The 27337-nt window shown below is 45.7% G+C and overlaps 2 protein-coding genes across 4 annotated transcripts in view; one reads left to right on the top strand and one right to left on the bottom strand.

The window, feature by feature from the left end:
- The window catches only part of Exoc3 (exocyst complex component 3), a 31238-nt gene extending 21187 nt beyond the window's left edge, over positions 1 to 10051 (top strand). For both annotated transcript variants that reach the window (XM_028782742.1, XM_028782743.1), the window contains exons 8-13: positions 1090 to 1200; positions 1283 to 1433; positions 3152 to 3274; positions 5686 to 5847; positions 6480 to 6607; positions 7510 to 10051. In XM_028782742.1, the coding sequence (XP_028638575.1) occupies positions 1090 to 1200; positions 1283 to 1433; positions 3152 to 3274; positions 5686 to 5847; positions 6480 to 6607; positions 7510 to 7681 (847 nt within the window). In that variant the 3' untranslated portion in view covers positions 7682 to 10051. The remainder of the gene's footprint in view (positions 1 to 1089; positions 1201 to 1282; positions 1434 to 3151; positions 3275 to 5685; positions 5848 to 6479; positions 6608 to 7509) is intronic.
- Positions 10052 to 12028: 1977 nt separating this feature from the next.
- The window catches only part of Slc9a3 (solute carrier family 9 member A3), a 46447-nt gene continuing 31138 nt past the window's right edge, over positions 12029 to 27337 (bottom strand). The window contains exons 3-17 of one of the 2 annotated variants that reach the window (XM_028782719.1): positions 25656 to 25816; positions 23898 to 23976; positions 23185 to 23362; positions 22357 to 22577; positions 21797 to 21999; positions 21220 to 21309; positions 21031 to 21101; positions 19832 to 19961; positions 18516 to 18631; positions 17839 to 17968; positions 17451 to 17627; positions 17188 to 17260; positions 16372 to 16479; positions 15716 to 15968; positions 12029 to 14618 (exon numbers count right to left, since the gene is read on the bottom strand). In XM_028782719.1, the coding sequence (XP_028638552.1) occupies positions 14615 to 14618; positions 15716 to 15968; positions 16372 to 16479; positions 17188 to 17260; positions 17451 to 17627; positions 17839 to 17968; positions 18516 to 18631; positions 19832 to 19961; positions 21031 to 21101; positions 21220 to 21309; positions 21797 to 21999; positions 22357 to 22577; positions 23185 to 23362; positions 23898 to 23976; positions 25656 to 25816 (1994 nt within the window). In that variant the 3' untranslated portion in view covers positions 12029 to 14614. Of the gene's footprint in view, positions 14619 to 15711; positions 15969 to 16371; positions 16480 to 17187; positions 17261 to 17450; positions 17628 to 17838; positions 17969 to 18515; positions 18632 to 19831; positions 19962 to 21030; positions 21102 to 21219; positions 21310 to 21796; positions 22000 to 22356; positions 22578 to 23184; positions 23363 to 23897; positions 23977 to 25655; positions 25817 to 27337 lie in introns of those variants that run through there. The other variant, XM_028782718.1, reaches the window with a different exon arrangement.

The following is a 27337-nucleotide window of genomic DNA, read 5'->3' as shown; positions in this document are numbered from 1 at the left end:
GCTTCTGGAGCATGAAGACTGCCCCCTCCCTCCTCACCAGGAACTGCTCCAGAGGCTGGCATGGATCTCTTTTTACTTACCAACACGTCTTCAACATTAGTGGTCATATGTCATATCTCTGAGACAGCTCAGTTGCCAGCCAGGCTCCTCCCTCCCTTAGAATCCCATCTGCTACCCACCTAGGGGGCCATGATTCAATTCTTCTCAGTCACAAGGTCATAACTGATCTCCATATTCCATCCATAGAATTATAGCTGAGCTCCTCAGCCCATTGATGGGGTCATTGCCCAAGTATCCCAAGGCTGTCACTTTGCAGGGTCACTTCCAAGTCAGTCACTTCATTTTTGAGGTGGGATCTTCTATAAAGAGGATTTTTCCTTGGTTAATCTGGAACCGCAGATGGGCAAAATCATAATAAATGTGTAGATCATCCCCATTAATTAACAGTTTAAGGTTAATGTGTCAGAAAATTATACAGAATGGAACAGTGGCTTCCTACGTGTTTTCCAGATATTGCAAGACTAGTTATTTTTTGTTTCATTTCTTCATAGCGTTTTGAAAAGGGACGTATATGATAATGATTCTCACAGTACTGAGGGTTTTGTGGAGTGGAGTGGGGTACTGTGCCATGGTGTACATGTGAAAATCAGAGGACATATGGTCATATGAACCAACTTTGTGCAGTTGGTTCTCTCCTTCTATCTTTACATAAGTTTCAGGAATCTACCTCAGGTGGACAGGCTTTTGTGGCAAGTACCTTTACCTACTGAGTCATCTCTCTAGTCCTGTTATATGAGTTGTGGGGTGAACTGTTAATTAAATACTGAGATACTTTTCTAGTTATAGTTATGTGCTTCACAATATCTTCATGTCAGAATACAAAACCATATTTCAAAGCCTGCTATAAAAATTATCTTTAAAATTCATTTAACATGATTGATTCTCTTCTCTAATAATTAATGCAGACTATCCAAAAGTATGTTTATGTTTAAAGACTCCTCTGGCCCAAAAATGATGATGAGTTCCCTGACAAGCATGATGTCTGCCTGGCACTGTAGACAGCTTTGGGATTCCCCAATGTGATTTCAGATACAAAGATGAAGCCCAGCTTTACAAAGAAGAGCACTTGAGAAACCGGCAACACCCACACTGTTATGTGCAGTACATGATTGCCATCATCAATAACTGCCAGACCTTCAAGTAAGTGCTGTGTAGGACATAGAGGGACAGAGAGCATGCAAACTTGTAGCTATTTCCCTGAGCCCTTGATGTTTGCTTGCAGAGAATCCATCATCAGTCTGAAAAGGAAGTACCTAAAAACTGAAACAGAGGAGGGCCTGTGTTTGAGTCAGCCGAACATGGATGGGATTCTAGATGCCATTGCTAAGGAAGGCTGCAGCAGTCTGCTAGAAGAGGTCTTCCTGGATCTAGAGGTGAGCTTGGCTCCTCCACCCCTGGGGCTAGAGCATGGGGTAGGGCAGGGGGTTGGGGGGTTTCATGTTTTTCTTTGGACCACACTGTTGCCTACCTCATGTAGCTGCTGAGAAGTTCCCTTGCATCTGTACTAAGCTACAATCAGACGGCCACTGCCTGCCTGGTATGAAGACCTTCCTAGGCAAACTTAAATAAAGACTCCCAGGAAATAATTAGGTATCAAACATTAGAAAGTTACATGATACATCAAGTATGTGGAAACTGAGAACAAAACTCAGCTGAGCACACAGGTCACATAAATCAGCCTCACTTTAGAGCAGAATTCCAACATACAACACACCCAAAATCATTAACAAAACAACTTTCATTCATACCAAAAGCATAGTGCACCATAAACAAATAGAGCCACTTTGGAACACAGATACCAGCATAGTTAAATGCCTTTGGGAAGAATAAGTATATATTTAAAAAATAAAACTGACCGTCTGTGGGTCTTGTTGCAAATCTTTTTTTTTAAATCATGCCTCACTGAGTTCAGATCCTCAGACCCATGGTTATGGCCATGAATACCTGCAACCTCAGAGCTATAGGGAGCGGAGAAAGGACCACTGGGGCTTGCTGGACAGCCTGAGTAGCCAAAATAGTGAACTCCAGGTTCAATGAAAGACGTGTCTCAAGGAAGTAAGGTGGAGAGTGATGGAACAGGACACCTACATCCTCTGGCCTCTTTGTACAGCACATACACACCAATTGAGAAAAGAGGAGACTTGTCTTTGTGATTATTAAAAAAAAAAAAGACATCATACAAAATAGACAAAAGGTACAAGTGACCTCTGCACAGAAAAAGAATTACCAGAGCCTAAACATGAGCCAGACATCCATCTGCTGTGACTAGAGAAACATGGATCAATATTTAGTGTGAGCTGTTGCTTAGCCTGGGGCCAGGGATCGAAAACACATACTATACTCCTCAGTAGGGGAGCACAGTGCTTGGCTCTGCTCTGGGTAGAACTGATTTTGCAGCATTTCAAATGAAGCTTGGCTATATTTATCAGAGTTTTAATATATATAACCTGTTGTTAGTACTAGTTTTTAGAAAGCATGTATGTATAATATAAAACTCCTAAATTTAAAGTATAGATTTGCAGATTATGTAAAAAGTAGACTTTTTTTTTTTAACCTGAGTGTATCACTTCCACAATCAGAAAATCTGTGTGACCCCCAGTGTACTGGCTGGTTTTATGTGTCAACTTGACACAAGCTAGAGTTATCACAGAGAAAGGAGCCTCCCTTGAGGAAATGCCTCCATGAGATCCAACTGTATGGCATTTTCTCAATTAGTGATCAAGGGTTGGGGGGCCCATTGGAGGTAGTGCCATCCCTGGGCTGGTAGTCCTGAGTTCTATAAGAAAGTAAGCTGAGCAAGCCAGGGGAAGCAAGCCAGTAAGCATCATCCCTCCATGGCCTCTTCATCAGCTCCTTCCTCCAAGTTCCTGCCCTGTGTAAGTTCCTGTCCTGACTTCCTTTGGTGATGAACAGCAGTGTGGAAGTGTAAGCTGAATAAACCTTTTCCTCCCAAGCTTCCTTCTTGGTCATGATGTTTTGTGCAGGAATACAAACCCTGACTAAGGTACCCAGGGAGTGACCACTCTGAGGTAGGGATGATCCCAGGCATGGTGCCAGGCAAAGATTTGTGTGATCACCTTGTGCTTTTCAGCAACATCTGAATGAGCTGATGACAAAGAAGTGGCTGTTAGGGTCAAATGCTGTGGACATTATCTGTGTCACCGTAGAAGACTACTTCAATGACTTTGCCAAAATTAAAAAGCCATATAAAAAGGTAAGCAAATGGAGTTTAGTGCACTGGAGCCTACCTTCCATTTGGATTATAATTCAACGTCAAAATAGCTCTCTGCTTATGATCACATGCCAGCATTGATGTAATCTGAAGAGTGTGAGGTGATGGGCTCGGATACAGATTGAAATGCTCCTTTGAGGAGCATTGTTTTAATGTAGTCAAACTCTACTCCTTTTTATGGTTAATTCTTTTTTTGGAGGGGGATCATACAGAATTGTTTTTGTCTCCAAGATCATGAAAATTATTTTCAAAATTAGCTATAAAAGTAGAATTGGGCGGTCAGAGGGCGGGGGCACAGGTAAGCCACCATGAGGGTGAGAGCAAGAGAGAGGAGGCAGTGTGGATATGGGGGTGATGTACATGAGTACACACACACACACACACACACACACACACACACACACACACACCACCTGTGGCACTTAGGAGAGCTGGAGAATGCACCCTGTTGATGTGAGTGTGGGAGAGCTAAGCCCCTGACGAGTTAGCCCACCCCAAAATCCTCTTCATCTCTGAAATGCTGGAGCTTGTGAAAGGACCGGTCCTGCTGTTCCAAAGCTTCGCGATCTCCATGACACAGGGCAAAGCAGAGTAACTAGGAGGAGTCCTAGTACTGATCTTGTATTGATGGTGTGACAGAAGACAGAAGCATCGAACCATTGCAAATGAAGATGTGTGGACAGAAGGGTATACTGTGGGATACACCATGGTATACTACAGCTTCCATGACAAGATGTTTTCTATACTTGTTTTGTTTTGCTTATTTTTTGTTTTTTATTTTATTTTGGGGGGTGGGTTACAAGGGCAGAAGGCAGATACAGGGAACAGGGAGATGAGTGGGACGGGAGTGTATAATGTGAGACTTGTAGAGAGTCAATAATAAGATTTTTAAGTAGTCTTAAACCTTTATGTTTACATTCAAGCAGTTATGTGTTGTTTTTAAATACTGTAGTTGCTTATTTTTCAAAATTATCAGTTTTTTTTATCTTTTTACTGTTTCCTTCAAGCATTTGTGTGTTGTTTTCTTAGCAGAGTCTGACAGCCATGGTATAGTGTTTGGGCCTGTTCATTTCTACCCATGCTAGAGCTTGTCCTTGCCAGCTGTCTTAATAGCTTATCTCCTGGTATGTTTTGATCTCTGATTTTTATTTCATATGTAGATGATGGGTCTTAAGGAAAGAGGAAATTATATACACTCTCAGGCATATCTTAGCTCCAGTCTCAGCCTGGTTACAGCTTGATTTAGTTAATGATACTTTTTTTTTTTTGTCTTCCTTGGATCTTGTGGGAGTCCAGTGTGATAGTGTGCCTGCAGGTCCTGTGGTTATGCATGCATCTCCATTTGAACCAGAGACAGTTGTCTACCCCACTCACAGGGAGCTGACTCCAAAGCAGAGGCTACAACCACTAGCTATCATATCAGTGGTTGTACAATTAAAGGATCTGACTGACTTAAGTATCACTTCAGTAAGGCTCCCTCCATAGAGGGAATCTAATCTCTTAAACAAGCCAGCTTTCATGCTCTTCTACCATGTTCTAGATTTTTCCTTTGCTTTGTAATGCTCCAGAGGTGTATTTTCTTGTTTGAGTCTTTCCTGGGGATTCCCAAGATATTTAGTCTGTGGTTTTGGATTTGTGTTATCTGAGGGTGCAGGGTGGTGGTGGTTTGGTTCTCCACTAATCTGCTTATGGATGAGGTACTGCTGTTGGGCTCCATCTACTCTAAGCTCCCCCTGCTAACCCATCCTGTCAGTCAAGAGGGCAAAGCTTGTTTGGCTCAGGCACTTCCTCTACTGCAGCTCCACTTTGTATTAGGTTGAGATCCTCAGTATCAGGCAGAGTTGGAGGCTAGAGTACATCAGCCAAGTGCTGGCATGGTATTTGTTTACTGGGGTCACTGAAGCTCATTTGTAGATAATTTGGTGCCCTATAAAAACAATGCTGGAAGCAAGTTCTCCAAGAGATTTAAATCTGTCTGATTTTTAGATGGAATATAAGCATCAAGCCTTCATGGGATATGTGTGGGCCCCTGTGTACATGCTGTGCTGCCAGATGGCCTATCATAACTCTTGTTACCATGTGAATCCAGGAGAATCCAAAACTTTATGGTGAAATTCAGACATGCATAATTTAATGTACCTACTTTAAAATCCTACAAAATATAAGGCCAGGTGTAGTATTCTAGAGGCTGAGACAGGAGGATTATTGTGAGTTTGAGGCTAGCTTAGACTATATAGCTAAATCATGTCTCAATAGGAAAAAAAAGTCCAACTAAGTTGTTGGAAATAAGAAGGACATACACCTGCCTGTGTGCAGGTCATTTTAGGTTCAATGGGAACATCTGTATGTACTAGCACTGTGGAATCTACAACTGATTACATGTTTTCCCACAGAGGATGACAGCTGAGGCACACAGGCGTGTGGTGGTGGAATACCTGCGGGCTGTCATGCAGAAGCGTATTTCCTTTCGGAGTGCTGAAGAGCGCAAGGAGGGTGCTGAGAAGATGGTCAGAGAGGCTGAACAGCTCCGCTTTCTATTCCGGAAGCTGGCATCTGTGAGTATTGAATGGGGCTAAGCTCAGGGGTGGTGTATATCAGATTACTGAGTTATCTAGTAGCTTGCTTTTGGTTCCTATGCCTGGACTATTTAAGCCAGATGATGGGATCCAGGAACACCAGGAACCAGTGGCCAGTTAGTTCTGTCTGTCAAGAGTAGGGTCTGGCTCCAGAGCCCGCCCAGCTTCACAATTGATAAGTGCATTTCCACAGAGGCCAACACTTTGTTAAGGCAACTCTCAAGACTTTTTTGGTGGCAGCCCATGTGTAATTTCATGAAGTAATATATCTCTTCCTGTCCTTCTGTTTTCATCTGTTTGCTCTCGATGATTCTGGTTGCCACCCAATAACCTCCTTGACTGAAGTGTCCATAACTAGATACTCCTCACACCAGGCCTTTTCTCTGGCTGGAGACTAAACTAATAACCTAATAACCTAACTAATAGTGACTAAACAAATTACCTCATGAGATTGGCTCCTGATCCTTAGTCAGAATGAATGAATCTTAGGGTGTTTACATGACAAGCAAGGTGCCCAACCTAAAACCAGGTTTAGAGATGTCAACATCAAATTGGCACTATTGCAAGAAATAAAGCTGAGGGCTATTCCCTACACTGCTACTGTTTTCCAGGGATTTGGTGAGGATGCAGATGGACACTGTGATACAATTGTTGCAGTGGCAGAGGTCATTAAGCTCACAGACCCTTCTCTGCTCTACCTAGAAGTCTCAACTTTGGTCAGCAAATATCCAGACATCAGGTAAGGCTGAGCAACTTTCCATCAGCAAGTAGCACAGCATGCCATTCCTACTGCCCTTAGGAAGATGAGCTGTGGGCATCAGGAGTCAGACAGAACTTGCATGCTAACTAGATGTGAAGAGAAAGTTGTCAGGGCTATGGTGGTGAGGGTTTCAACAAGGAGTCATCTGTGCAGTCATCCACCAGCCCTACCTGATCTGATGTTAGCAGAGTCTGACTGAGGTTTGTACATCTGCCTTGTAGCCAAGCTTGCTTGCCTGAATGCATGGTGGTCAGATGGCAGGCCTGACTATACAAGGTGGGTGGGTTTTGCCTGAATTAGTAGTGGACAGAGGCAGCTCTAACTGTACAAGATGTATGGTGTTGGGGAGGATTGAGTATTACATCTTTGATTGGTGAAGTGGGGAAGCTTATGACCACTGAGTGATCTCAACTGCATGATCTAAGGAAGGAAGATGACTTGAATGTGGCCAGGATTTCCTCACATATATGTGCATCCGGTATCAGACTGAGGAAAAGGATATCTCTATTCCATTCCCTCTACCTGCTGTGCTGGCTCTAGACCCCAGGCCCTGCCTTTGTGACCTCCATTCCAGGAACCTGCCACGTCCTCTAAGGATGAGCATGGCTAAGTTGTCTCATTGCCACTGTTAGAAGAGCGAGAATTCTAAACCCTTCAGAGTCACCCTTCTGTGGTAGGCATTCTTGACACCAGCAGTTAGAACAGAATTTTACAAGTTTTACATTTTTTGGACAGAAAGTAAGATGAAATGTTGGGTATCTCTCTTCTGTAAAAGAAGGAATGTCATTTGTGGCTGTCAGTATCCCACCCTCTGAGTGTCACCTGTGGAGACTGAGGGAGCTGAGAGAAGGTGGAGGTTCATGCTGACTTCTCTCCCACAGAGATGATCACATTGGTGCACTGCTGGCATTGCGAGGAGATGCCAGCCGGGACATGAAACAGACCATCATGGAAACGCTGGAGCAGGGCCCCATGCAAACAAGCGCCAACTATGTACCCATCTTCAAGGAGATTGTTGTGCCCAGTCTGAACGTGGCAAAGCTCCTTAAGTAGCCCTGTCCTCCCTGCTCCCCTGTGTGTCTTTACTGTGTGGCTTTCCTGTTGTCACTGTATTAAAACAAAAGTCCGTCTCTAGGTGCACCGTATGACGTCAGTTACATGTTCCTCTCTGCTGTGGCATCACGCTGTTCTCTACTATGAGAAAAAAAGTTGTGTAGTGGGCATCACTCTTTCTTCCCTGCTGAAGTCTTGTTCTGCTTAATTAACACTTTGAACCTCTGCCACTTAATTAAAGGAAAAGAAAGCCAGGAAGCTTTCCATTCCCAGTTATAGGTTGTTCTGACTGGTTTTGATATGGCCATGTCCAGAGGCAACAGGAGGTCATCAGATCTCTGCTGACCTGTGAGTAGTCCTGAGCAGTCTGGGGCCAGGATCTGCCCTGGCCTTTCTGTCATTCTGATGTCCACAGCTTTCTTGTACATAAACAGCTGTCCTCTTGTTCCAGAGCTTCAGGGACTACCTTAAATTAAACATGGTTGAAGGGCCTGTCCTATTGCCTAGGCCTTGTTCCACATGGCCTCCCTTGAATGTGTAGACTAATGAAATATTTTCTTTCTACTCTTGATGACAGTGTTAACATTCTGATTTTATTTCATTCTTACAAAGTATTTTAAAAAATCACAAATAACCCCTTCTCTGGAACTAAGTAAAAATTCCTCTGGGATTCAGAAGAAACATGAATTTCCTAGAGTGCCTGGCTGGTATTGTTTTGATCCAGGCCCTGCTCAACAATTCACTCAATGTGAATGACAACTGGGCAATGCTTTTGAAATGTGCACTGAGAAATATTGACAAATTACAATGACTCTTGTGGTGACAAAAGATGCTTGTGTCTCCACTGAAGTTTCTCACTGTAGGCTGCTGCTGGGCATGTAGGGTAGACATTAAAATGACCACTGAATGCCCACATGGTTAAGCCCATTTGGCTCTCGAGCCTTAGAGGTCAGCAGAGGACAGGACATATCATATTTGTGAACAGTGGGTAGTAGAATTGTGGAGACAGGGTAGAAATTGTTAGAAGTCAAAGGGTAGTACTAGGCTATGTACTAGTGGGTAGGCAGTGTCCAGTGTGATACAGGGAAAGCTGTGGCCAAGAATCTTTTTAGAGGACACCTATATACAGGATTGGATAGGCTATTCTAATGAGTGTGTTGTGGCTACATATACCAAAGTCTATAGTGTCTGCTTTCTGAACAAGGGTATGTGGCTACCATTTGCCAGACAGGAAAGTTTTTGAGAGAGAACATTGACCAGGTATTGATTCCATGAAATGAGCTGTTAGCCATGAAAGGTTATCTTCCAGATTAGCAAAGTCCCTTGGTTGTTGACTGTGTTAGATTTTTGTGATGAGACATAATAACCAAAGCAACTATTATAAAAGAAAGCATTTAACTGGGAGCTTGCTTACAATTTCAAAGGTTTAGTCCATTATCATAATGGAGGGGAGAATAGCATTATGCAGTCAGGTGTCTGCATTAGCTGAGAGCTGTTCTGAAGGCACAGACATGGGCTTTTGAAACTTCAGATTTCATCCCCACCTCATGACACACTTCTCCAATAAGGCCATGCCTCCTAATCCGTTCAAATAGTTCCATTCTGTGGTGACCAAGAGTTCAAGTATATGAGCCTGTGGAGGCCATTCTTATTCACACCACCATATTGACTTTATTTAGTTGGGACCAGGATAAGTAGATGTTCCAGGCCATGCTGGATCACCAGTGAAATGGAGAAGCAGCTATGAGATTGATGCTGTTTCATTCCCCTTTCCTCATATTTGTTGATGCACAGTTGAGGTTGGTGGGTGAGCTCCCTCTAAAGAAGGAAAGGATGGACATCCTAGACACTTGAGTTCAGGTAGCCAGAACCAGGCCACCTCAACAAAGTCTTTTAATGCAGACAGAGTTCAGGGAAAACTGAACAAGCAGAACCACACTGGGTCAGTTCCTTTCTTACTGCAGTGGAATGAATTGTGACTTCTAAAAAGAAAGATTGAGATCTTATCTTTAGAACCCTGAATCAGACTTGGGTTGAAAGTAGAGTCATTGCAGGTGTGATGTAACTGAAGGTACGAAGTCACATGGAAATAGTGTGAGTACTTACATGGAGACGCCAATAGCCCTTAAAACCAAGAAGAGGCCTGGAAGGACTCCTCTCCTGACTCCTGGACTTTATTTCTTCCCATAAGGCATGAAGCAGACTTCTTGAGTCATGCACGAAGTGTTCTTTGCTAGTTTACCCTTTATATCTGCTTTGAGATGACTATAAACTTAACAGTTGAGATTCCTCGTGTAAACAGCTAATGTCTTGGGATTCTGCTTTGAAATGCAATTTTAAGTGATCTAAAATAAAAAGTGTGTTGCAGGACCTCTAGACCTCATGTTTCCCAGGGTCTGCCACACACACCTCTGCACTGTCCTTACCTCGACCTACAGAGACCCTCCTTGGTGCCCTTTCTTGCCATTCCTTTTTTTTTTAATAATTTATTTTTTCTCAAATCATAATTCATTCACACAGGGGTTATAAACACAGAAAGGCAGGATGTGGGGAAGGGAATGACACTGGAGTGTGGGTGATCAGGGGGAATACAGATATCTTCAGAACCAGGTATCAGCTGGGTGAAGGTTCAGGGGACAAGTCACTATGACTCTGCCTATAACTCGATTGTCCTTATCTAAGTTGGTATTGTCTGCCCAGGCTACCTATTTACCTATTTACAAGGTCTATGACTACTCAGGCTTGTAAATTTCCACAAAAGCTGCCTGTTTACATTAGCTTATAGCCATCTGTTTCAATGTTTTTCCACTGAGACCCAAGACTTGGTGTTAGTATACATGTATGACAGGCCTGTTGCTGATTTTAGGCCTTCAGTGGGTAAGCAGGGCTGCCCCTGTCATCTCCCTTCTCTAATTGTAGAAGGGCTGTGGCAATTCTAAACTTGCGAAGGTAGAGATAGAGGCCTGACCTCCAGTATTTGAAGGAGACCTTGTAATGGCTCCAGTCTCCCTGTCGTTGTCGAGTGAGGCATGAGGGCCATACCCGTCCCGATGTCTTTTTCCTGGAGAGGGGATACTTTTGACATCAACCCCTATGCAGTTAGGCTTGTCCCTCAGGGAACTCAGATAGATATTTTTATCTTTTATTTATATTCCTTTGCAGTGCTTAGCCTCGCAGCCTAAGCAAGAATTCAGATCGCCTGACAGAGGGGGTTCTGGGTGGCCCCTCTCTGCTTGGTCTAGGGGCAGAAGTCCCCCCTTTTAGGTTGGGTGGAGATGGGTTTTGGAAACACCCTGTATAAAGTAACAACCTCATCTTGCGTCTTGTGGTCCTCAGGTTTTGCTACCAAATTATTTATCTGTTGTATCACAGAGTTAGTCCACCTATTTGAGAGCCAGGGACCAGCAGAAAAAAGCAAAAAGAACCCAAATAATGGTCCCAAGATGGAAGGAAATAGGATTGACAACCTTGGGGAGGCTGAAAACCAATTCTTGTACCAGCCTTCATCTGTCTCTTTCTCTCTCTGATTTTTCTTAGGGCCTTCACTACCTGTTTCATGCTCTCTTTAACCCTCCTTGTCTTGTCTATGTAAAGGCAACCTTCTTCTTTAAGAGCTGTACACAGTCAAGAGCTGTACACAGCCTTTTCTATTGTAATAGAGTAAATCAAATCCAATAAGGATCTTTGCGATTTTAGGAGGTCTCTTCAGACAGCAAAACAAGGGATTTCTTCAAATTAGTGATTTCAATCTCTAGCTGTTTGATGTTCTTGTCAGTGGCCCTTCAAAGGTCTGAGTAGTGTAAGTTCGGAGGCCAGCATCTGGATTAGAACTTCTAACAGCAGACATCACGGGTGATTCATTTTTACCTGGAAAGGAAAAAGAAGGGAATTCTCAGGGAGATTTCCCTGGATGTAAATTGTTATTCATCGTATTTATGGTTGGGCCTGGCTTTGTGGGGGTATCTATTTTTTTTATTAATCTTTTTGGTAGCCAGTTAGCTGTGCCTTCTGTGGTATCAGACACTTGCCATTCCTTTTTACAATGCACTTTGATGTCTGTAGCACCTAGCCACCTCCTCAGCCATGGTGGGAACTGTTTCAGTTGTCCATTGCCCAGTCAGCCACAGGAAGTATCTGATCTGTTTTATATGTGAGAGATGCTTAATTGGGGCTTCCCATAGATATGTCCAACAGCTTCCCATCCCTAATAGGAACAGACTCTTGGTTTTATCTTAATTTTAATGCACAATAAACTGCCTCTTAAATTATCCTGGGTAGGATTTTTCATTCATAAACAAAGTTTGCACCCAAAATGCCTTAAAGTGTTTTTAATAGACATAGACAAGCAGTCACTGCAGTTTTGCTGATGGACTCTTGTACAGATGCTGTCCAACACATAGGAGGGGCATTTTAAGGCACATTATTCTGTGGTCAGAATTAAAGTTCAACTATGATTATGTTCACAACATTAATACACAATTTTAACCATTCAAAATATATTTCTAGTTTTGATGAAGTTCTTTAAATTTCCTTTCATAAAAAGATTAGTAATACATAGTATATTGAACACTGTAATAAAATTATTTTCAAGAAAATACAGAAGTGGAAATATAAATTTCCTAAATTTGTATACTTTGTAGTACCACAAAGTAGTTCAAAGTTCAGTACTAAATAAATAGAAATTCTCTCCTAATAAAAAAAAAACTTTTACAACAGTTTTCCTAAGGAAATACATTCATAGGATTTTACATTCTATTGTACAACAATGACAAGAACAAGAGGGTCCTCAACTATGAAATGTAGCCACTGTATCACTTAAGCACAGGAAGTAGGGTTTTGTAAATGAGGCTTTCTTGTCAAGACTCTGATTCCATATGGCTATGCTCATTGGTGTGGTTCACATGCTCAAAGGACGTGGCCTGTACACAGCTAAAACATGGACAGAGTGTCAAAAAGTTCCACAGATTGATCACCTGGCTGCTAGCTTTGGTATCTCTGGGTACTGGTGCAAAGTGACAGCTGCTGAGGCACTGCCTCATCATACTTGGCTTCTAATTCTGCAGTGGGAATTGGACCCCATGCCCAGCAGATCAGGTGAGGTGTTAAGGCAGTGTCCTGGCACAGGAAGGTATGAGAAACTTGTCTGCAGAGCAGGGGCTGACAGGTGCCTTGCAGAACACCTTGGTACAGTAGCCAGGCACAGCCTGCCTAGGAGGTACTCCAAATGGCAGCTCCAAGTAGTCTGGTGAAGTTGCTGATCCCGGCATTGTGCAGTGGCTGGACTTAAATTCAGAAATGGATAAATGTTTCAAGGGCTATGGAAAGCAGATGCTGAGCATCTGATGACTGAGTCTGAGCTAGCCAGTCAAACAGCATCCTGACAGGTTCAGTTGGGGGACAACACTCTGAAGCAGAATGCAGTGAGAGAACTTGCTTTGTTTTCATTCATTTCTCTCAGCTCTCTTCCTACCCACGAATCAACTGCAGCATTAACACAAATTGAAGGACCTTCCTGTGACTCCTCTGAAGGCATCTGTCAGCCTTGTTCCTGAGACACGTATTTAGTTTCCTGAGCAGAGACCTGAGTGCTTTGTTTCAGAAATCCCCAGGAAGTCCTTAAGTTCACCTTTAGCTCCATCTCGATCTCCCTTAAGTGATACCCCTGGGGTGCAGGCAAAGTTTCCAGTGAATTGGAAGCAAAACTCAGGTGACTTTTCAACACTGGACTTTTGAGGAAGGGTGATAAGGGATGAGGGCCCGCCCTCTTACCCACTCCAGAGGGCCAATGTTCTAAGGCTGAGGCTCTGAAGACCTGGGGCTAGGACAAAATGCCCAGAGAGTGGGTTCCTGCATCTCCCTACTCTTGGGTGATATAGAGCCCCTCTATGTCCGAGGTTTTCCCTGCCTTTGACAGATGCCAGAGAGCTGGCTATAATTTTGACCAAGGAAGGTTTCCAATGGACCACCTCCTAGTGCTCTAGCCCAGCCTGCCTGGTCATCTATTCCCAACTTAGGGATAGCTCAGGCCAGACACCTTGTTTGTGGTGGCAAGACCCAGGCTAGGAGGGGCCAGGCAGGGAAAGTCTGAGCTAGAGGAGCCAAGTATTTCTGCAGTTGATCACAGGGTGATAGGGCAGTCTGGAGAACTAACTTGGAAGGGGGTCAGATAGGGCCTTGAGGGTGTATATTTCTGGAGATGCCTATTTAGAATGAGGTTGATCTGGGCGGTGCCACTTGTACAAAACTCAATTTTTGAGACCTTTGTACCAGCAGTGATTAAATCCGCCACAGGCCTCTTAGGGATCTTCCCCCTTCTCTGAGTAAGGGTGGCAAACACTAACAAGGGCTCGCTTCGGGGTAGGGGTGGGGAGGCAGCACCACAGAGCCCTAGGATCTGAACCAGGGCAAGAAGACGGCAGGAGGCAGTGTGGTATCCTGGGGACACCATATGGATTAAAAGATTCTTCCTAGGGCTAGGCTATGCATTAAGACTCCCAGGGTGCATTGGACCCTAAGAACACTAGCTGGTTGGGGAGGGGCCACTGAAGGAGACCCTCGGAGCTGTGCCACCGACCAGACAGCAGTCACAGGGGCGTTTCTTCTTGCTCCAGAGCGTGCAGCGGCAGTTCTGTAGAGCCCGGAAGAGAAGCGAGTTTTAGCAGACCTGGGCGTCTGCGCGGGCGAGGCCTTTGGAATGAGCGCCTACTGTGTACCCGGCGAGCAGCAGCCGACCGAGCGTGCGCACTGGGTGGGGCCCGGTGCTCTGGCTCTGTCCCAGGATCACCAGGGGCAAAAGTGACAGTAGAGGTGCGCTCAGATGGGGCGGGGCTTGGGGCACCTGGGTGGGCGAGCCCTGCAGGAAGCAATGGCAGCTGGGTAGCAGCAGATGACTGACGAGATAGGCGTCCAGTTAGCGGTGTGCCAGAGCTTCTGTCACCTGTGGGAAGATGGAGTATGAGTGGCTCCCGGTCCAGATCAACACTGACCTACAGAAACCTGTACTCAGCCCAGGATTCCCTTCCCCCTGAGTTTACTGTTCCTCTGTGGCTTGCCCAAAACTAGGAGCCTGACTATGGAAAGGGTACCTCAGGCTTAAGTGCAAGGAAGGACCCCTAACCTTCCACACCAAATGGGACATTTTCTGCTGTGCACTACTGCAGAGTTACAAGGAGTTCCAGCCAGTATCTCTGAACCTTCCTAGGCAGCTGTGCACTGAGCAGCCAGCAGATCTGGATCACTCCCCATGTTCTGACACTTTCAAACCCTGCCATTGATAGCAGCCCCCTCTACAAGCCGTAGCAGTGCCACATCCACCCCTGGGTACTACTGCTCTACCCTAGAAGCCTGTCTCAAGCCTCAATTCACACAAGGCTCTTTCAAAGAGCCAGGCCTTTAATCCCAGCACTCAGGAGGCAAAGGCAGCCATATTTCTGAGTTCCAAGACAGCCTGGTTTTCACAGCTAATTCCAGAACAGCCAGCGCTGCTCAGGGAAACCCTGTCAAAAAGGGGGGAGGTGGGAGGCAAGCCCAGAGACAGAAGCAAAGAGCAGGTGGAAGAGCACCGAGGCCATGCAGGTTTCCTGTTCCTGCTACAATCTCCAGTTGTAAAGGACTGTGTTTCATTTCATTTCACACTAGACAGATAAAAGAACTCTGCAGATGTCCACTACATAGAACTCCACTTTCGTTTTCATCTGAAATGAACCTGAGACCTGACTACAGGGTACTTCTATGTTGCTCAGGCTAGTCTCAAGCCCTTGGTCTTCCTATCTTCTGTAAACACTGGGGTTATAGGCATACACCATCATTCCAGGCCCTTAAATCTATCTATATACTACACATTAGCTAAAGAATTAGACTCAAATGGGAGTCCTCCACCAGTCTCCCAAGAAATATACAGCTGGACAGACGACCAAGACAGGTTTTACAGATTGAAGACAGCGGCTGCAAAGTCTGAAAAAGTGCAGGTACTGCAGAGAGGCCTGAAGGTAACAGCTGGGAAGAAAGAAAGTGTTAGAGGAAGAAACCAGTTACATGTGTGTGGACTCAGGGGGAGCGGGTTGGATCTGTTGTTCCTCGTGGCCATCAGCCAGCAGGAAGGAATCCACCGATTTGTTGCTGAGGCGGAATGGTGTCAGGCGGCGGAAGTTGCTGGGAGAGTTGGGAATCTGGAAACGGGCCCTCTGGGAGGGCACCACGGTCTCCCCAGGGGACAGCCAGGGTGGCACCCTGGATAGGATGCTTGGGTCCAGATCCTCGTCAGGGGAGAACACGGGATTATCAATTCCTAAGAGAAAGGGCAGCTGATCAACCTCAAAGAAGTACTCTCGGGGGCAGGAGGAGGCTGGGTGGATAGGCTCTGTACTGGATAACTGTGTCAACTCCTATTGTGGCTACCACCTTCAGGGTAACCTTGACGGTCAGACTTATACATCTAATCATCATCCCACACCTTCCCTCCACATCTGAGACCCCCAAAATCTAGACAGTTTCAACAACACCTCCCTTCTCTCAGGTCTGGCCTGCTCTTCCAGATATACTTGCCATCTGCCCTGGGAAGATATTTAGGTGGAGGAGGTGATACCTCCAAGACCGATACTAAGTCTCCCCAAGCCTTTGGCTCCTCCTTCAATAACCAAGCTCACTTAGGGCAGCAGGGACATCTCTCCCACTAGCCTTTCCAATCTTACCTGCCCCAGAGTCAGAGGCTACATCCTTGGTGACACTGGCCAGAAACTCAATGCCTCCACTGATCTCTTCATAGTTGGTGGCTTCCTCAGGCTCTGAAAGCTCCAAATCTAGGTAGCAGAGGAAAAAAAGAATACTTTGAGTGAGAATGACTCAAGTTCTTGATGGTTGCTAGTATGCTCCCCCACTCCATCTCAACCCCTTGAAGGGTGGTTTTTCACAGTATTTGGGTAGCCCAGGGTTCAAGGGGCTGGAGGCAGTTGTACAAAGTTCTGAACCACTTCTACAGTACTTCCTTTTGTGACCCCAACCATGTTTGGTCTTTGGGAAGGTCTATTGGATAGGAATGGCTGGGACCCCAAGGACTACAATGGAAGGGATGGATGAAGAAAGACTACTTATCTTTTAAAGGTGTGTGTATGTGTGTGTGTGTATGTGTGTGTGTGTGTACATGAGTGTGTTTAATGCCCATGAGGGCCGGAAGAGGGCATTAGATTCCCTGGAACTGGAGTCACAGGTGGCTTAAGTTGCCTCATCTGAGTGTCTGAATGCTAGAAACTGAACTTGGGTCCTCTGGAAGAGCAGCAACCACTCTTAAACGCTGAGATGTCTTTCCATCCCATAGTGGAAGCGCTCATCTATGCTGTTGTAGCAGGAGTATGGGAGAAGAGCAGTAAGAGACTGTCTGGCCTAGTGGTATCCCACCCCCCACCCACCAAGGGATGCATGGAGGACCAAGATCAGAATCCCTGGGTACAGCCACAGGTACAGGCAGGAGTCCCTCCTGAGTCAAGCACATGCAGAGGAACAGTTCTTACCTTTTTCCTTGATGGTGAAGTTGTGTGCCAGGTTTTCCATAGGCAGTTTCCCATTAGGAATGCTGCTATTCCTCTGTGGACAAGTATGAGCTCTTACAGATGTACCCACACCCAGGCCCCTAACTTGCAGGAACTTGTTCTCTGCTCTGGTGCAAGGCTGTTCATCTGGCAGCTTGCCTAGCCATCAGGACCACAGAGGATCCCCTGACCCTTTCTGGTATTCAGTAGACCACCCGACAACCACCGACCCCACCTTCCCTCACCCGCTTCTGTGCACGCTCCCTCTTGTACAGCTTGGCCGCCTTCTTGTTCTGGTTGATGCCTAGCTTAGCTGACTTAAAGGACTCCAGGCGCTTCCGCATGGTCCTGTGAAAGATTTCCTTGTCCTGTTTTTCATCCTCATTGGGTGTTAGCTCATGCCGACTATAGAGATGCTTGTACTGTGGGGGAAACTGGCAGTCAGTTCGGCCTGTATGGCCCAGGTAGGCCCCAAAATCTCCACCTCATCCCTGTAAACACCTTGTCTGAGAAGAAGGCAGACATTGCTGTAGGTTTGGGGCTGGGTTCCACCAGTCACATCACATGAGGGGATGACAAAGGCTTACCCTGTGGGATAGGAGGGCTCTGAGTGGCTCATCCCATGGTACCCACCTCCTGCCGAGGCTTGTACAGGTACTGTTGCAGTGTGTGGTGGGTGACCATGTCCTCAGTGTCACGGATGCTCCTCCGCCTCTGTTCCAAGGACTGCATGTCCAGGCATACAGCACTGACATTTTCCCTCCTGCATGGACCAACACTGAGCCCAGGGGAGTAGCTACACAGAAGTCTCCTGTCCTGCCTATGTACTTCACAGTCCCTTCCTGCCTCAGGACCGCTTGGATGATCTCAAAGAATCCTTCTAGACTTCTGTGTAAGGTTGCACCCCAGTATCACCAGTCCCCCCTCTATAGCCCAACTATGACTCCTGAGGCCCATAGCCTCTCATAAGTGCTAGAATAGCCACCATCATAAAAACTGACCATTAGCTGCCCAGAGCAAAGGGCATGAAATGCTGAACCAGGTCAGGCACCTGCTTCTCTTCCTTCCTCCCTTCTTCCTTCTGTCTAATCTCAGTGCTTCATAGTCCTGCTGACTGCTGAATAAAGGTGTGCTTTCACAGATGGAGATGCAGGCATCTTTCTGTACCCTTCTTCTATCCTGGTCTACTTATACTTTCCTGACTCAGTTGCCTTAGGCCCTATAGGAAGAACTAGTAGGCTTAAGGATCATAAGAGAGATGCTTTTAAGGAGTACACTTTCCCAGGGAAGTTTATGAACTGGTCACATACAAGAAATAGGAGACAGATGCCTCCACAGTAGATGGGCGGGGTGTGCTGAAGTCCACATTGACCATATTGTCCGTACTTGGGGAGCGAATGAAGGCCAGGGATCCACGGCGCTCTCCCTACAAGGAGAATATAGACTCATTAGCATTCAAGGATGATCCTTAGGTGGCACCTGCCATGTAAAAGTCAAAAGGTCCTGTGGCCAAGCTCAAGGCCTTGTGGACTCTGGGAGGCAGAGATGGAGCTTAAGGAAGATCAGCCTTCCTGAGACCCTGTGCAATGTCCCTAGACACTTTGCAGCTCATCAAGGGCCAAGATACAGAGTAAGAGCTGGGATTGGGTCCATGTAGAGGTCATCAATGCCTCATTTGAGAGGAGCAGAGCTAAAAGTTGAGCAGGAAAAACACAAAACAAAACAAAAAAACAGTAGGTAGAAACAGAATTTCTTAAAGGACACAAAAATATCTAAGGTATATCACCCCAGCTAGAAGGTAGGGGAGATGGTTATAGTCCCCATTAGTCTCTGAGTGGCAATGGCCATGGGGTCATGTGGTGCCTAATTGGGACCTATGTCTATTAAAAAAGGATGACATGGAGCCCAGACAGGAGTGGGTAGATCATGAATGAACTGGCCACAAGACAGTCATATATATGTCATAGAAGGATTGAATATGAATATGTACAACAATGTGTCTATGTTGTATCTATGCATACATGTGTTCATGACTATGTATGTATGTATGTATGTATGTATGTATGTATGTATCTATGTATGTATTAGTTTGCATGTACCAGGGTATGTGTGTGCTCATTTATGTAAATGTGAACATTACTATACATTTGGGTGTGCATGTATCAGCATGCCTTTGTGTATTTATGTACATGTGAGGCTGCTCCTTACGGTCATCAGCCAGAAGAAAATATCTACCAACTTGCTTCTGAGTACAATGTATATGTGTGAATATGTAGAGGACCTGGGCCCATTACACATTCTTCATTCTTTTTAGGAGAAATACAGGCATTCATACTCCTCTAGAGGCCAGTCTCCATGATCAGGAGGATTTAGTTTCTACCAAAACCACAGCATTTAGATAGTCACTACACCTATGCCTCTGATTCTTGAGTGACAGAGAACTCTGACATGCCCTACTCCTAGAGTACATCTCCACAATTCACAAAAGCATTTACAGTGAACCATTCAAGCATAGTGCACAAGAGTCACTCATCACTGCCCTCTGCCTATGCCCTAGACCAACCACATCTGTTGTCTTACTTTAGTCCTCAACTTCAGCAGAGGGATAAATAGGATATTCTAGTACCTCAGCCACATAGCTAATAGCATCCTTCAAATTCAGCTCATGGAAAACATTCAGGATCCGATCTCGAGATTTTTGAGCAGATCTTCTCATGAGGACTTTGCTGAGGAACTTCCTATCAAAATTGGACCACCTGGGGGACAAAAGATCACATCAGCGCTGGGAGTCTGGGGCTGACTGCCCCACATAGATTAGAAGGAGGTCAGAACAGGCAAATGCCTGCCAGAGCTAGTCAACATAGGACTATTCTTTTTATCCTCCTGGATTTTATTTATTGTGACAATCTGAAAGTGAGTTTTAAAGTGAAAAGCCATCATGCCACCTCAGGTCTCATCCTTTGCTTTCTCCTATTTTTGGCAGTGGTTGGCAGTGGAAGTATATGCCCTTTTTTTTTTAAGTAACAAAATGGGCAGGTTTCCAAGTGGCCATCTGCCCCTCCAAGTGCTGTGAGGATAGGGCCAAGATTGAGACATCAACAGCAGCCATTGCTCCAACTCCATAGACATTGCTGCCTAGGGTATGTTGCTCAAGTTAACTCTGTAGCCTCATGTGGACTCTAGGTAGTTATCTCAAAACAGGTACTAACAAGGGTGAGATAAGTGCTTCCATCACATAGTCTTAAGTACCACTTTATTTTACTGAATACAAGTAATTTCTGTTTCATGAACAAGATAATTTTGAATACTGACTAACACATCTTTCCCCTGTTAATGAAATAAAGAGGTGATTTGTTTTCCTGGCTTTTAATACCTATATTATTTAAGTTTGGCATTAAATGGTCAGTAAAAGGGTGTCTCTCTCTATGCCTGGGGAGACTGTCAGGAATAAGGTTCCAGTCCCCGGTTTGTTGGATGCTTTTTGTTAACACTAACTTTGTTCTTCGCCTGCTTGCGTCTGGAAGTGTAGTTGACATTTAAGCCCGTGAATGGGGGTTCATGCACCATGACAAAGTGTCCATATGTTCATCCTTCTCTCCAATATAACTTCAGGGACAGTGTGGAACCCAGACAGTTTGTCTCTGGCTCTTTTAAATGGAGAGGCCCTCCAGAAATTGTGTTTTGTGGTTCTTGAATTGTGATATCACATTTCACTGGTGTGGCCTCCAGTATTCTTAGTGGCCCTCTCTTCACCCATGGGACCTGCTGTTCTATATTTGATTGGTCACAGGTAGAAGGGAGAATGTTACAACTTAGGCTACTTACTTATCTCTGAGGTAATTGTGTCCAATTTGTCCTGAGATGTCCTCAATGGCTGAGAGGATGTGGTCAAAAGCCTTTCAGAGGAAAAAAAAAAAACTTAACTGGCCATCCTTCCTCACCCGCAGCCTACCCCCAGACCTTGTCTTCCCAGACCATGTCTTCCCAGACTGTACACTTCGACCCTCTCCCTACCCGGCCATGTAGCTTCTCGTTCAGCTTTGGTTCACGCTGTTCACTCCTCTTCACCTTCAGCCACTGCACCAGGGGCTTAATGGTCAGGCCCTGAAAGACAGCCTTACAAATGAGCCTGCTGCCAGGCAGGATCCCCAAAGCCCCTAGGGGCCTCTAAGTCCCAAACTAGACAGACATAAGATCTCTTCTTCCACTATAAACAGTCCAGGGACCCATGAAGTCATTGGCATTGCCTTATAAAAAGATGCCCTGAAGCCTCTGTGCTGTGGATGTCTACATGGACACCAGAACTTCCAGTGGTCACTTTGGCCAGCCAGATGCAAAGGGCCCAACCAATCGGCATTGTGGATGTAACTAGGTCTGCTCTCATCAGTCCTGGCCAGAAAGTAGCACTTTAAGGACAAATTGTGCTATGTCCCCTGTGGGGCCACATGAAAACCTACAAAATGCTCCTAATTACTAAAATTAAAGAAACCAATTAAAGTGTAGAATCTGGAAACAATCAACCTACAGCTGCTCTTAGATGGGATCAAAGTTTGGATACCCCAGGCAGGGCCCTGGGCAAGCTGAGCCACACCTGAAAGATGACTGTGAAGAAGACCACAATGAGAGTAGTGCTGACAAACAGATTTTTCTCCTTGACTTTTTTCTCATCCAAAAGTACCACCAAGGCATAGGCCACTGCCCCACGCAGGCCACCATAGGACATGACCACCTGGTCTATGGTCTCTAGCTGCACCATGCGGTAGCGGTTCAGGATCCAGGTCTGCAGAACAACACCTGTAGCGAGAGGTCACTCAGCTCCATGGCTGCTTCCCTCAAGGCCACCCCTCAGGATTCCCTAAAGCCTTTTGCCCCTCTATCCCTTGGCTGACTGTGAAGAATGGACAGTGGATCTATCCCAAGGATACTATTAGTCAAGCCCTGTGTAGGATGAAGCAATAATGCTGTTCTCAGCCCAGCTCCCTATTCCTTGATCCCCTGGTGCCACCTTGATCCCCATGCTTCACCTTGAAAAATCTTTGCCTTTATGGATATCAGTGGTTGGACTTATTACTGAGCCACCCTGGGGGACCCTAAATCTGTGATCTAAATTAAGGGAGCCTAGACACTACTGTGAGTGCTCCTAGCCCTCACCAATGGCTCGGTATACAGAAATGAAGACCAGCGTCAGCAACACAAAAGCCGTGTTCCATGTCCAGATTTGGGGATCCACAGCTGAGATGCCCAGGAACATAAAGATGATGGTCTCTGCTCCGCTGGCCAGCATCTTCATAGTGTAGCGCACAGTCGTGGCCGACTGCTCCGAGATGTTGGCCTTCACATACTTCTGACAGCAGATGCCGCAAAAGGTGATGCTGGGGGAAGGGAAGTGTAAGATTTCCCAGCCTCAATTCAAGCAGGCTGATCCCTCAGACCAGATGTTTCCAGGCCCAGCTCCTGCCATCTCCAGTTTCTCTGGTGGCATTGCAGGCCTCTACATGCCAACTTTGGTGTCAGAAGGCTCCTGCCCAAGAGTGAGGCTCCATGCCAGCAGAGGCTGTGATAGGGTTTCTGGACATTCTTCAATCATAAGCCACAGCACACACCTACCATGTCCTCTCAGTAGGCACATGTCTAGCCAAGGATAATTCTGAAGACTTATTAACTTCTTAATTTAAAAAAAAAATAGATTGACTTCTTTGCCTCTGTCAATGAATTTCTATCCAATTAGAAAAGCCATGGAAGTGGCAGCTACACAATGGCTTGAAATTTGTGCTCCAAGGAGGAGACAGTAGGGAGGGACCAGGCTCACCCTGACAGCCCCTTCACCAGGATGATGGCGAAGAGCCCAACATACCCTTTGCTTACAGTGGCACCTTCTGCCAGAGTTTGAATGCAAGGGATGTCTGGCACATTACCATCTAGAAAGCCACCTACCCAGCCCAGCCAACAGCAGAGGGGTGTTTCTTGAGGGGGACTTACGCCAGGATGGCTGACAAGGACAGCATCTCGGAGGTCAGATAGGACAGGTAGGAAATGACAAAGACGAAGCCAGGCTCGATGATATGCACATGCTTGGTGAAGCGGGTCACCAAGGACAGCAGGAAGGCGAAGATAACACCCACCAGAGTGCCCCCCAGGCTCACCACGAAGAAGGACACTGTGAGAGAAAGGAATGAATGGTCCTTTGTGGCTGGTGATGTGAGTGAAGCTGACCAGATTGGCTACTCATTCCACATGGAAGGCTTTTGGCAACTGCTCACAGCAATGCTGAAAGTTTAGGAAATGAGGCAACTTTGTTCTCTATGGATAGTGTCTGGTCTCCAAGTTTAGTGCCGGAGGTAGATGACAGAGGCATGGTATACAAGGGATACGAGCCCATGGTAGAGGGCATTGGCTTGACATCCCTTCAGGGCTGAGTCAGTAGCAAGGTCTGAACCCTGTGTCCTTATACACTCTCTGTCTGGCCTTGCTAGGAAGACCTGGGTTGAGAACACACAGGATCCCCCAGGGCCTCTAGTGTTTGTGTGATATTCTGGGAAAGGAACCCCAGCATGGTAAGTACCCAGAACATAAGCTGGAGACCCCAGGATAGCAGGAGGCTCAGGGATTCCATTCTAGAGAGGAGACAAGCCTCTGTGCTCTTTGACCATGAGATCTAAGACAAGCTAGGCAGGAACACTTCCAGTACATACCTATGCCTTTCACACAATCCACGCCAGTCACTGCATCACCACCGAGTGTCACAAAAGACTCAAAAACATTGTACAAGACCTAAGGGTACAAAAGACAGGAACATGTCTGGTCAGCCCTGCATCCACACCGACCCCTCCCTGTCCAGAATCCCCTCTTTTCTAGATTTGGGCCCCAGAGTTGACACCTGAAGCAGCTAAAAACCACTTGTAAAGTTGGCACAAGTTGGCAATTGTCAACAGGAAAGGATCAGCAGAAATAGCAGATGGGAGTGAGTGCAGATAAGTGAGTCCCCCAGAGCCAGGAAAACAGATACAATCTCTGAGTCTTGTTCTGTATTATTGCAGACATGTTCAAGAAACATTGAGGCAGCTGTGCAGACTGTTTAGGACACAGTCATGGTGTGTCCTCGGCAAGGCCTCTGTGGGGTTATGCTTCATTATGAGGAAGAAGGTGGGAAAGGCATGAGGGAACCCTTGGTCCACAGGAAGTTCACCCAACTACACACACAGGGAAGTCCTCAGAGCCACTGTGGCTCAGGAAGGCTGAGAGCTACTTTCTGAGTTTCAGACTAGGTCTCAAATGGCTCCAAGGAGTCTCCTACACACAGAAATCTGATACAAGGCACCCTGCAAGTGGTTCCCCACTCCAAAGGAGCATAAGACCTGGGGAATTTCTTAGGAACCATAGGCAATTTCAGAGGGCAGAAGAAACCAAACACACTTCCTCAGGTGTCAGCTGAGGGCTTGGGCCTCATTCTTACCAGTTAATCCTTATCCCCTCTCACAGACCTGTAGTCCATCTGGGGACAGGTTTTGAAATTTCCTCAGGGCTACACTAAAGCAGCAGCAGTACTCATGTTTCGTGTACCTGCTTCTCACTGCCAGGACGAATGCAACCTCATCTTTGTAGAGATCTTATGCTTACTCCACTGTGTGGGTCTGAGAAGCTGTCAGGGAGTAGTTGAATGTGTTCCCTCCGCTTACATGATAAGTCCTGACCAAAAGACCTCAGAATGAAGTTATTTGATAGGAAGTCTTCAAAGAGAGTAGTTAAGGTTAAATGTGATCGGTAGAGTAGATCCTGATATATAAGAAGAGTACATGTCATAGACACACACACAGATGACCATGTGAGCACACAGGGAGAAGATAGCATCTGTGGGCTAAGGAAAAGGCCCTCCAGAGCCAGCTGCCATGCTTGGTTCTAAGCCTCCAGCCTTCAGCATTGAGACAATAAACTCTAGGCTTCTGTAGTAATTGGTTATGGTGGGCCCAGTAGATTAATGCAATTCCTGTAAGACTTTGTTGTTTGTTTATTCATTTGTTTGTTTCTTTGGAAATAGTGGGTAATATCAAGTGTAAGTTCAAAATTATAGACCTCTGCTCTAGGGGATGTGGATATGGAGATTTCAGCAGGACAGCATTACTGCCAAAGGTGGTAATGAATGGGCCTAAGATTGTAAAAGAGAGAAATTGGATGAAGCTGAGTTAGAGAGCCAAAAGAAGGTCAGTCTGTGTCTTCCCAATCCCCAACTCATACCCCAAGGCTGCTGCACCAATAAAAAGGAACAGGTGATAGACATACCCTAAAGGAGTTGGACATCTTAGGTTACAAACATGGCTTAAAAGGAGGGCATGTACAGATAGTGGCCCTCTTTCTATCTGAAGCATATTAGTAATGACCTTGGCAAGGTATCCTAGAACCTCCATGCAAGTGAAATGCTCTGTAGCTACTCCAGGGACCCCATCATCACTCACCACAGTCACTGCATCATTCAACAGTGATTCCCCAAAAACAATGATGAACAGGACTTCATTGACATGGACTTCCTCAAACACAGCCAGCACAGCCACTGGGTCCACAGCTGCAATGAGGCTACCAAACAGCAGGAAATCCAGGAGTCCAATCTTCAGCTCACCTGTAAGAGATGTAGCCCATGGGACACAGGCAGGCCACCTGGCTCCTTCTCTCCAAATCCCACATCTCTCAGGTCCCTGGAAGATCAGAGTCATCAGGAATAAAGGCTAGGCACAACTCTTCTCAGGGCTACCCAGTGACAAAGAGAATCTCAAAGACTGGAGCTCACAGCCAGACACCCCAGAATATGTAAGACTACACAGTTCCTCCATGTGGTGTTTCCTTTTCTTTTCTGAGCTGGGTTAGAATTTGCCATCCCTTGAGGCCAAGGAATGAGCATTAGGAAGTAAGAGCCCCAGGTAACCAGTATGCCCCCAGGAAGTAGAGGATACTTTATAGTGATTTGAACCCCATATGTCTGTGATTACTAAATTCTGCTGCCTCCAGCCAGTACCAGAGATTCCTGGAGTCTCCATTTAGAACTGTACCACACACTAAACTGACAAACCATATAAGCCCTACCAAGCTTCCCAGAGTAAACTACCTTCTGGGATAGCCTTGAAATGTCTTAGCAGGGCCAGCCTTTTGGTCTAGAATCTTTACAGACCCAAAATGCATTCCAAAAACAAGCTGGATTCCAGCAGATGTATAGTTTACTGAATCAGGAATGACCTTCCAGCCTAGACAGTGTACACACATTTGCCTGGGACTTAGCTGACCCTCCCAGTAAGGGTGAGCCTCAGCCTTGAACTACTGTCTACAGAGACTGACCACTGCCTAGTTAAATGTGGATACACAAGCAGCCAAAATCACAGAGAAAAAAGATCTCATTAGATGAGGATAATCTTTCTGGTCAGCCTTGACCAGCTAGGTCTCAAAGGTGGAGCACAAGCCAACATCCCATATCTATCATGGGAGAGTGACCCTAACTGCAGGCAGTGATGTACAGCAAAACCAGTTATTAAAAGACACTATGGTATAATGATTCTTCAGGGCTATGGCATAGTAGGAAGGTGGGCCTAGATGTCTTTGGACATTAAAATGCTCTAGAATTTGATGACCATGTGAAAGCACACTTGCTAAGGTTCAGTGAACTATGTTTAAAGGCCTATGCTTACACCATAAGTCAGTCTGTTACAGGGTTCTCCATACACCCTAAAAACTGTACCAGGAATATCACATGTTGGGATCTTATGGTTGATGGCTGTCAAGTGAGGGTCAACATGCTCCTTGAATTGCTGTGGATATTAGATCCAGAAGTACTCATTCCATATCCCAAGACATGTCTCTAAGCTCAGAAGTCAAAGGCATCCAGCCATCTTAGATATGTCCCCAGTCATATTATAGCATCACCAATGTGACCAGTAGTACCCACCCTAGAGCAGGATGCCTATAGTTTTAGAAGCCAGGCAAGCCCTCACCGTTGAGTTCTTTATCTTGTGATGCAGAACAACTGGGACTAAAGGGGGCTTCCTAAAATAATAAGCTCCAAAGTAATTGATAGTTCCTGGTTTTACCGTTTGCTGTTTCTCCTTGGTCTCCAGGATTTCGAGGGCCTCATTCACATAGTGAATGTTCCAAA

The sequence above is a fragment of the Grammomys surdaster genome, unplaced genomic scaffold (genome assembly GCF_004785775.1).
Source record: "Grammomys surdaster isolate TR1022 unplaced genomic scaffold, NIH_TR_1.0 843, whole genome shotgun sequence".
In the NCBI taxonomy this organism is placed as follows: Eukaryota; Metazoa; Chordata; class Mammalia; order Rodentia; family Muridae; genus Grammomys; species Grammomys surdaster.
The sequence above is the reverse complement of the archived record's forward strand: the minus strand, read 5'-3'. Positions and strand labels throughout refer to the sequence as shown.